The sequence below is a fragment of the Conger conger genome, chromosome 3, assembly GCF_963514075.1.
Source record: "Conger conger chromosome 3, fConCon1.1, whole genome shotgun sequence".
Taxonomy (NCBI): Eukaryota; Metazoa; Chordata; class Actinopteri; order Anguilliformes; family Congridae; genus Conger; species Conger conger.
Genome location: NC_083762.1, coordinates 60,542,518 through 60,553,801, shown reverse-complemented (window position 1 = coordinate 60,553,801; position 11,284 = coordinate 60,542,518). Strand labels below are relative to the sequence as shown.

Below are 11,284 nucleotides of genomic sequence, written 5' to 3'. Positions count from 1 at the left end.
GCATGTATTTAATTCCAAGATTATAATTACGCTACTTCATTAATCCTTTCACTTCCGCCAAAAGGGCCTGACGGTGTTAATGGTAAATAAATTATGAATCATTACCCGCTTGTTGGGGTGACTGTCTTTAGCATGCCCTACAGTACGGGAGGGGGGGTAACAAACATGAACAAACATGTTGGCTCTGATTTCGTCAGTTCGCCGGCCCGGCGCTGCGTATTCCCAAAGCGGATCTGATTCACAGCTGTTTGCCTTATCCCTTTTCTTCCAGATTAATTAAATGCAAATGTCGCGCCGGGAAAACCGGGGAATACCTGACAGAAGCTTCATTATTCATACATTAACCCCTCCCCCTTTGCCAGACCACTCATTAGTAATACTTTAGCCAAAAAATCCTCCCCCCCCCCCCCCCCCCCCCCCCCCCTTCCATAGCCACTCGTTGGCAAAGGAGGACTCAGAAAGTCGTACCGCAGAAAACGTGATTGTTGGACCGAGGCCAAATTTGTTCGAGAGGGCGTAAGGGGCCACCCCTGGTCCCCCGCGCGAATTCGAGGACGCCGTGGCGACCTGGCGATCCGGAGCGTTCCGGAGCGACGCCGCGACCGAGCGCAGGAGCGCCAGGAGCCGACGGAGCGCCGACCTCAGTCTCTGCAGGAGCTGGGAGGAGAGAATTCCGGCTCGGAGGATAAAAACGGATCTGACCAGAAATTCGGAATGTGGCACCGCATGTGGGATACACAACTGCGGTCGGGCATTTTCTATGTAATTTTTGTTTTGCTTTTTTGCTAGGTACAAAATAAATACGCTTTAAAAAAAAATATATAGCCGTCTCCTGTCTGGAAATGTGGGGACGTGAGTAGCCGTGGTAACGTGTGCAGGAGTCTGGGTTTAATTTGGGCAGGGGTGGTGGCAGGGAGGGGAGATCTGAGAGAGCCGCAGGTTTTGGGCAGATGGCTTGGTGTCAGCTATGACAGGCAGGCAGTCGGGCTACGGTTTGCAGAGAGCCTCACACTCCCCCTCTCCTTCCTGCACTCTGCCCTGTCCTGCCAGGCACCTCTCTGATCAGGTGAATATCGACGGGCTCCGGAAAGTTCCGCGTATCGCTCCGCCCCTGTCGGTCACAGGACTCCGGCGGTTTCGGCTGCCAGGAGAGACCTGAATTTCTTCTTCAGGACAGCCCAGGAATAAGCACATGTGTCCACCTAAAGAGGAGAAAGTAGGGAGAGAGAGAGGGAGGGAAAGAAAGGGAAGGATAGATGGAGACAGAGAGGGAGAGAGGGCAAGAGAGAAAAGGAGAGAGCGACAGAGAGAGAGGGAAAGGAAGCGGGGAAGAGAGAAAATGAGAGACGGAGACAGAGAGAGAGAGAGAGGGCAAGAGAGAAAAAGAGAGACAGAGAGAGGGAAAGGAAGAAAGGGGAAGAGAGAAAAGGAGAGAAGGGGCAGGAGAGAGGGAAAGAGGGGAAGAGAGAAAAGGAGAGAGAGGAAAAAGAAAACCAGGAGAAAGGACAGGGACAGAAAGAGAGAGAAAAGAGAGAAGAGAGAGAGAGAGAGGTGGTGAATATGAGGAAGCGAGCCATTGTAGCACATTTATTCAGCCCTACAGCAGCATGAAGGAATGTTTCCTGAGGTTAAAGATCCGGAATATTCCCTTCATTACTGGATTATGGATCTCCCAGGTTCTACAGTCATTTTCAACTGCAGCCCTCTGTTAAAAAAAGAATGCTTTAGTTAAATGCAAAACATATCATTTTTTCTTCTTTTTTTTTAGTTTTGTTGGCATGGCAGAGAAAGCTATTTCCCCGAGGTACATTTTTAAACACGTATGGGTTTTCCACCCGAGGACTTCAAGGTCCAATTACATATATGCGTTATATAATAACTGAAAGGTAAATTATTGTGTGGTCATGGCTTCCTAAAAACAGCTCAGTGTTTCCTTTTAATGCATAATACCATCTACTGCAGAGAGGACCGTGGCCTAGAGGCCTGGAAGCACGATGCTGTCGATCTCTCTGTTTGGAATTCAAGTCGGCGCAAACGCCCAAAAACGCTTCAAAGGCAAGCTCTCGACGCTGAAATCCCGTCTTAAAGCACAGAAAAAACTGTTTTTCAATGTACGGCGTAGGAGAGGTGATGTCTATCCGCTAAGCTTCCGTGAATAGGATAACTAAATTGCTAAAATCAAGCCGTTCTTTATTGATATACTGGAAAGAACACAAACGGCACACATCAGTTGCACTGTGGACCCCCACAAAAGGATTCTGATGGAGACTTTGTGTGTCGCGAAATATTACACAGGACACTGACCCGACGTCCTGAGAAAATAAAACCCAGGATAAGCTTTCATTTGGCCCTACCAGCCATTTAAATCCTAGCTCATCTGGGCCACAGAAGTGATGATGTTTCGCGTGTATCCTATACATTTTACATTGAATTCATTTTAAATTACAGCAATTCAAATGCTGCACTCAAACTACCAGATAATATAGTATACTAATAAACATTATCTTATTGAATTACATATTTAAGGGAAAAAACGAGCGGGTTATTTCAACAAGAAAGCACTACAAAAGCATTCTTTAATACTGAGGCATATCCATTTAAAGAGCGCTTTGAAAGCGCAGTGAGGAGTCATGTTTGAGTCCTCTCCATGCCAGTGCCGGTTGGAACCATCAGCCTCACGAGGCATACAATGAGCTATAGCATCACCCAAGAAAGGACAGTTTGGGGCAGCAGGGTGCTCACTGACTCATCGCTAAACAGCGCCCCCTCTGGGTGCCAAAGCACCTGCAGGCTGACTCTGTACAATGTGAGCAGTGGGCTTTTGCACAACTCAGCCAGTGTCTTGCAGAGAGATGTGGGATGACGTGTGGGTTCACACAGCCATCCTAAACAACAGAATTGGCCTACAAATACAATCGGGCGTTCAAAATCTGGATAAAAAATATCTTTTTATTGGGACATAGAAATCTATGTGTTCAACAATCAAATCAAGTAGCCCACTTGCCGCTAAGCATATAAATAAATGGCTGGATCTCAGGGTAGTGAGTACATAATAAAACTTATTTTTATATATATACTCTATTGTTGGATATCTTTTTACCTATCTGTACATGTCAGTGTCTGTGAAACGCTTTGTGCTGACTTTGTCAGAAGAGGTGCTATACAAATCTCTGTGACTTGACTTGACTTGAGTACACCTCGTACAAAATTCACTCACTTGACCTTATTAACACACCAAAGCTCCGAAGTGGAAACGAAAGAGTTGCAGCAGCCAATGGGAAAGCAGGCAACACTCACAGGAAATACCTGTGGAACGACTTCCTTCTCTTAAGCTTTTGTCCTGTCTGAAGCCATTTCCCGTTGCGAAAATATGCAGTCAGAAGCCATCCTTCTTACTGTAGTGTGATCTACACCTCAAAGACCGGCCCTTTTTTGTAACGGAGAAATTATGTTAAGTCACACAGGGTAAAAAGATGAAAATAAATGCTGTGAAAATAACCCAAAATAACTCAAATGGCAACAGATGGCTTACAGAGCAGACTGTGCTGTACATTTCATTGAGAATCCATCCTACATTTCTTTGAGAGGAGAGAACGCATTCAGTAATGGTGCTAATATAAAAAGCTACGGAATGAATGATGGATGTTTTTTTTGGCACATATTTCAATCGATGGATGAAAGTTTGGACTGGGGGACACGGGCACATCATTTGGGACTGGTTAAATTCATGTAGCCTTTAATGAAAATCACACAGCCTCGATATAAGAGTCCAGTATGGATTGCGCCATCGCGGTGGCACGGTAAGAACATTCTAGAATGCAGCGAGTCAAGATGGAATCAATACTCACTCGCCTCGTATAAGATTCTCACGTTTCAGATCCGACGCTTGTCAAGAAGTGGGGCTTCAGGAGTGGATCACGCATGGACTAGGGGTGCGGGTTAGGGGTAGGGCGACACATTTAAAGACAGAGGGATGGACGTCTGCAGTGATTGGCCCACCACATTTTCAGGAAGTGACATTTCCCAGACTTCACTTGGCACTCGGTAGCTCGGGTGAAAAACGGTGGACACGAAACACAAACAACTCCCTCGCGCCTTCGGTCAAGAGACAGCAGCTGAACGAGCAAGTTCAGGGGGACTTGAGTCAGAAGAGATTCCTTTTCTTGCTGTATCAGTCGAGACCCAAGTGCTATCCCTAATTAATTAAAACACAGGTGATGTGGCTTCTCTGTCAGGAATCAGTGGACCCCATTAAAATATCGAGAGGGTGCTCCTCAAGTCTGCTGCAGAGATGTTTGCTTGCCATGAGTAAAACACAAAAATAGTACATTTAGATTAACTAGGCGAATGCAAAAATATATAAATTAAGTGTCTGTACAGTACTATTCAACTTTTTGTGTTTGTTTGCATGCATTGAAATACTGTTCCACATTTAGATTACCTTTATTACATTTACGGTCCTTTGGAGACAGTTACAAATAGTACTGCGAATAGGCTATATTCACCCTCACTAATAGCTCCATCTCCTTTCCAAAAGCAATCAATTATTCAGCCTATATTTGCCTACAGTTACCAATCTCTACCTTCCTATCAATACAATGTTTACATACTGCATGTATCACATGAACATCACAAACTGTGGAATTACACGTGAAGGTCCCTTACATGACACATCTACAGTTGAGAACAGGCATTTCAGTCTACAGCAGCTTCCCCCTTTCCCTTCCTACGCTACGTATTCACAGTAACACACAATCCCAGCCCGATAAATTAAGCAGCCACACAGAAAACACTTAGGGTGTAACATTTCCATTAAATTGTTTCACTTTCACAGTGTCAGCAAACTATAAAATCTCAGCTTAGTGTCGAGTCAATTTTATGTACAATCCCGCCCTCTATTCCGTAATACACACATAAAGTCTGTGAAGGATTCATTTATGCTCTTTTGGTTTTTAGTCTCCGGTTCTGATTTTTTTTGGAGAGGAAGACCACAAAAAAAAAAAAAAACTTTATGATAATGCCTAAAATTAGACTGAAGTCATGTCAGAGTTAGAACCATGCCAGTAATAAGCTTTTAAGAGAGTCTGTAACTCCTGGACTGTCTGTTGTAATGGCGTGGGGATATAGGATGGCAAGCAGTAAAATCTTTTAACTTTTACAAACCAGTTTCTGTGGCATTGGTTATTACATAAATAGTGAAAGATAATGAATTTGAAATATAGCTTTTGGTGTATCTGTTTACACACACACACACACACACACACACACAGACACAGACACGCAGTGTCCTCCAAAATAAGACTGGACAGAGCTTTTCTGACTGCTCAAAATGGGAAAATTATATTCTTTAAAACGAAAACAATCGCTCTTCCAAGACTCTCTTCCAAAAAGATGTGTTGCAATTTTATAGGTCACAAAATTATTTACATCCCCGTTTCAAAAACTTTGTCCACCCTCCATTTGCAAGGGAAACACTGGTCATTGATTGAGTCATTGATCTCGGTTGATTCAGAGGAATGCTTGTGATCATTGCCTCGCTGAAAGACCCACGTGTGGCCGCATACGAACTTCCTGGCAGGCAGACACCAGGTTTTTTTGGCCAAAATGTCTTGGCACTTGCTGGGGTTCATGATTCCACTGACCTTGACAAGAGCCCCAGGACCAACAGATGCAAAACAACCCCGGTAACACCGAACATCCCACTGCTATGTTTCTCTGCGGGCATGACGTCCTTTCAAGCATCCGTCGTCCAACGTTTCGTGGGCCAAGAACTTTATTTCGGTCTCATCTGACCATGACACCCGGTTCCAATCAAAGTTCAGCGCTAAACTTGGATCGCGACCGGACGTTATGTTTGTTTTGTACGTCCTTCTCTGCACATCTTCATCAGAGCGTGTGAATCATTTCGGAGGGCGGTGTATCGAGGGGGGCTCGGACTTAATCGTTTATTGTGTGGCAATTTAATAACCGATAAAATAAATAATTCAACTATATTTCCTCCACTTGGTGAGTCCACTGGGGCGATCAGCTTTTGTCCTCTCAAAATATTTTTTTATAGAAAATTGTTTCCTAAATAGCTTCACATATAGTATTTACAGGAAATATCAAATTGTTGTATACATGCTAGACACATTCATATAAACCTAAATTATAGTGTCATACTCTCACTACATGACATGAAATGACATGTACAAATCCAATGTAGAAAAAAAAGAAAAAAAAAAAGGGGGGGGGGGGGGGGCGGTGATGATCTTTGCCGTTGTAGCTCTCAAAATGTATACACAAGCTACTCCCTGCATATATTCTTACTGCATATAACCAACAGCAGCTAAGACAGTCAGAAATGATGTCCACACACCACATGTCCCAAAGACCTTCCATTTTGTCTTTAGTTACAAAACAGCACCCAGCGCTCAGTGTATTCACTTACTTTAACCTTTAGCAGTGTAGGGACCGTGTTGCACTAAAGAGTGACAGATCATTACCTTAACATGATGTCTTCTTGCAATGTCAGGCCTCCTGCAGAAAGCCTGTAGTCTCTTAGCGAGCTGTTCAGGTGTTGAGTAAAGATATTCAGCTCCGGGGAAGAAAGAGAAATAGGGGAAAAAAGCACAAATACATATTTAATGAAACAAAACCTCAAAGCAGAACCTAGATATTAGTCACTTTAGTAATTAAAAATGCATATTGCTCAGTGGCGTCTCATGTTGTACATTATTAAAGTGCGGGTTTTTTTTTTTTCTTTTTTTTTTTGAACTCACTCCAGCTAAAAAAAGGATTTTTAATGCTAAGCAGTCCTGCGCAGTGTCTGTGTGCGCTAAGCTCATTTCCCTCGGGGTAAATTAACAGCCTCACGCCGAACGGAAAACAGGAAAATCTTACATATGCATAAATTTACTGATCAGTTTTTCAGACTGGGAAAAACAACAAAAAATTAAACTAGCGCAGGCTCAGGAATACGCTCAAGCTCAATCGCTTGAGTCTTCTTTTTTTTTGTTAGAATGAGATTCATTTAGAACACCTTTCTCAGAATATATATTGTTTAATTATTAGCGTAGATATCGGATTGAGATGTACAAGAAAAGCATGTCTCTTCTCAATATGTTAAAACATACAGCGATAGCATGCACACACATTTAGACTGACAGCATACAGACACATTTAGACCGGGGGGGAAGGGGGGGTATTCCCACAAGGGAGTATTCTCAAACTCACAAGGAAATATTTCAGGATACACCGAAAGCCTTCGGGCAGAGTGGATAACAGCCACAATGAACAGCTTCTAGCCTTGAAGAAAAACAAAACCAAAAAATGATACCCTAATTATAAAATGAAAGCATCAATCGGCCCCTCCAAAAACAGGTACACACATCGTGAAAAATAATTTTAAAGCGCACACATGAAAGTTTGCCACGAGTCCATTTCATAAAGCATGAAAAACAAGGGAGGGAAGAATGTGTATTCTTACCTTAACTGATAAAATAGCAAAAAAAAAATATATATAATAAAACAACAACTCAGTGACAGTCACGTTTCTCTTCCGTACAGCGAGATAGCGAAGTTTTGAACACTGCCTTCAGCTGGCCATCTATGTTTACCGAGCTGAATGATTCAAAGGCGAGGATCTGGTCCCCATTAACAGCTGTTTTAGAGAAAAGTGCTCAGATCTCGCTCCCTTTTTGAAGATTTGCGAACAGCAGCGAGAATCCTCCTCTGCAAACTGGACCCAATTCCCACACATCCCAGCGAGGCACAAAAGGTACCAGCTGCACATTAGCACTAGCTGGAGATTCTCTATTTTCATTTCTGTACAAATGTCTCATTTTAAGCGCGGAGGCTGTAAACATTTTGGTACACACAGGACTGAAAATGGTTCAAAACAGGAACACTGTGGTTCATGCCACTGCTGCTATGCCTTGTGTTGATGTCCCATTACCTCAGTATTCATCCCCCCCCCCACTCCTTAAATTGACTAATGCTACTAATAAATGGCATGCTACGTATGTTGGTAGATTTGTGCTATCCCAGCAATTCTGGGTAATGTCATAAATGCACAGCAGTTAAAAATAAGCGCTGGAGACACACGAGATAAAATGTGCGATTTGATCTATTTCCATCCTCAACTGTGCAACAGCTGGGGGAAGGATGGCCTGCTCACACATGACTGAAATTGCTTGCATTATCAATTAAAATTAAATAATAAAATAAAAATAAAAATAAAAATAACGCATCACCCAGGCACTCGTGATCAAGTTGCTATTTTAAACCTTAGGTGGGGCACTACGGTCATAGGATATTCAGGCAGGCATTTAACAAGTATTCGCTTAGTAAATAATTGTACAGATCCAGGAATGTAAATAGACGTTTCAAAATATGAGGTATATGTGTGCATATTATTATTATTAATAATAATAATAATAATAATAATAATAATAAAATAAAGAAAGAATAATACTAATAATAATACACATTATTAACAATAATAATAATCCATAAATAATAATAATAATAGTAATAATAATAATAACAACAACAACAATAATAATAGTAATACTGAATCTTCATGAAAATTATTGCACACCATTAAGCACAATACCCACATACGGCACATTCAGTGGAAAATGAACATATTTGTCAAAAGGCCCAGAAACATTTAAGTGGATGCAGTTAGCTGTCATTCTATAAAACATTATTTGTGGGTATTTAATATATTTTAAAGCTGTATAGAGATGCTGGCTGAATTCATTTGAAATCATTTCAGGAGGAATAACAGATCACAGCATCACCCGATTGTCAGCATGTTCTATAGAGAAGATTTAGTGTGGATCTTAGGTTAAACAACAAACATACTAGACAAACACACTAAACAACAAACACACCAAATACAGATCATTCCCGCCAGTATGTTTGCATGTTCGGTGTACAGCTAATAATCTACAGTTTGAAATGCACAGAGTCTCACAAGGGGAGCAGAACAGAGATAAACCATACCCCCTTCATTAAAAATGGCATAAAAATAGATTTTAATACCAACTTTGCTATGTCAGAGATTCTCGCACACTACCATTGTATACTGCTATACTTGTAATTTTCAATACGTTCCTTTGAGGCTGTTAATTACACAGTATATAATGAAATTCAATTAAAATGTGCACCAGCAAATGGAAGGGAGCCATCTAAAATTCTAAAAATATAAATTAGAAAATGAAATCACAAGGTGGTAGTGGTAATTCCTTCAATAGATTTCCAATTATTTGCAAATGCATGGCACAGCAAATCAAACAGTCATGATATGCATTTCTGCCGTCATTCAAAAAGAGAGCAGGAGAAAACAGTTGTTCGGTGACAGATTGAGAATTCCTGCAGTGCAATTTTATTTTAAGGTTCTCTATTGTACCGTTAAACTAACATATAAAATTGACCCCGGCATTATTTATAAAATTCCACATAGGATTCTAACTGATCTGGTGTCAGAACGGCAAGACAATGACTCCTGTTCCAATTAAGGCATTGTCGACAAAAATCTATGAAGATTAATATTAAGGGCTTATTCGGTTTGCTATTCAAGTCCCATAATGTGTATGCAAATAGTTACTGGGCCTTTGATTCTAAACATAATTAGCTGATAATTCTGTTTGGCTGAATTACTTTCTTTCGTTTTTTTTTCCTGCAGAGAGAAGAGGGACTTTGATTCGGTCTCGCTGAATAATGCAAGTCAAAGTCCATTTAGTTTAGTAATGAGAAAAAGGCCCGATGCGACATCTTTATTCTGCCGGTGCGAGTGAACTGCTCAATCCTGACAGCAGCCTATCCTTGCTCTGAGACAGGGTGTAAGTGTTAAAACACATTATTTATTAAATGACGGGTCCTGCCTCTGCACGAAGACGGGACGTCCCTCGATAAGGCTTCTGCAGCTGCGGTTCTGTTTGTTGGATTTAAGTGTTGTTACACTTGGGATGGAAATAAACATTTTAGTAAATATTTAAAGGACTCTCAGATATACATATAGCTACTTCTATTGTTATCATTATCAGTATTAATATTATTATTAGTAGTAGTATTATTATTAGTATTGGTAGTAGTAGTAGTAGTAGTAGTAGTAGTAGTAGTAGTAGTAGTAGTAGTAAGGGCTTGTAGTCATAGCAGCAGGAGTAGTTAGTATTAGTAGTAGGAGCAGTTAGGGTTTGCAGGAGTAGTAGTAGTAGTAGTAGTAGTAATAGTAGTAGTAGTATTTTGCTGCACATTTCTTTAATGAAAGAGACAGAAAGGAAGTGAAAAGTAAGTTCAGTGGTTGCCACCATGGTATCTGGGGTTTTGCCTGTAGGGGCGGGGGGGCTGGGGGTTACAGGGGTGAGGGGGGCCAGAGAAGAATACAAAAATTCAGACTGCTACTACGCTACAATGTTTTAACTTCAAAAAGCAGCCCCCCCGTTCCCCCACTACCCCCCGCCCCTCCCTGGTTTTCCACACTCTCGGCAATCCCCACCGAAACCTGGAGCTTGCAGTAGACGCAGACAGGGAGGTAGGGGTTTTTTTTTTTGGGGGGGGGGGGGGGGGGGGGGTTGGTTGTAGCGGAGTGGGTGGCCACGGCCCCCCACCACCATCAACCCCCCCCCCCCCTCCCCCCACTCCCACCCCCATCACAGGGCTGAGGCCATCAAAGGTAACTCACTGCTGGCAAGTCAGTTTCTGAGGGAACATCACGATTCCCAAACTCATAAGGGGACCACATTTTTCTGTGAAATAATGGGCGCACAGTAACCTCCATTATGCTGGGGGCCGGGACTTTATACTTATATTAAACCCAGGTTCCCTTTCTTCTCGTTTCAGGGCAAGATTCCACCAGGCACTCCCGTTTTTTTTTTTTTTTTTTTTGCTTCAGACACTGTTGCCTACAGCAAATGCAGACAGACAGACAGACTGGGGAGTGTAAGATCAAGATTTTGAAATAACCTCTACACTCCACCCCCAACAGACTCCAAACAGCTCGCATCTCTTGATGTGCTTTTCGCTTTTGCCGTCTCTTGCGAGACATCCCTTGCAGGACAAACCGATCAAATCCAATTCTCAGGTGACGTGTTCAATCAGCTAAAAGGTCTTCAAACCGCTTGCGAAACATTTCACATTCACATCTTTTTAACTGCGCTAGGACTTAGAAACACCTTAGTTCATTTTCAATTTACTTACACCCTCAAAGCCTTCTAATCCATATGTTAGTTTAGTATGAGTCTTTTAAGTCCAAACCGCAAATTGAGGCAAGCATTCTGCCCTTCCGTTTCATTCA

At 42.0% G+C, this 11,284-nt stretch overlaps 1 protein-coding gene across 1 annotated transcript in view; it reads right to left on the bottom strand.

Moving 5' to 3' along the window:
• Nucleotides 1-439: 439 nt before the first annotated feature.
• gtdc1 (glycosyltransferase-like domain containing 1) overlaps nt 440-11,284 on the bottom strand; it is a 65,218-nt gene continuing 54,373 nt past the window's right edge. Inside the window, 4 exon segments of the mRNA XM_061236136.1 lie at nt 440-1,202; nt 6,486-6,577; nt 7,216-7,237; nt 7,239-7,287. Coding sequence (XP_061092120.1) covers nt 1,119-1,202; nt 6,486-6,577; nt 7,216-7,237; nt 7,239-7,287 — 247 coding nt within the window. The 3' untranslated portion in view covers nt 440-1,118.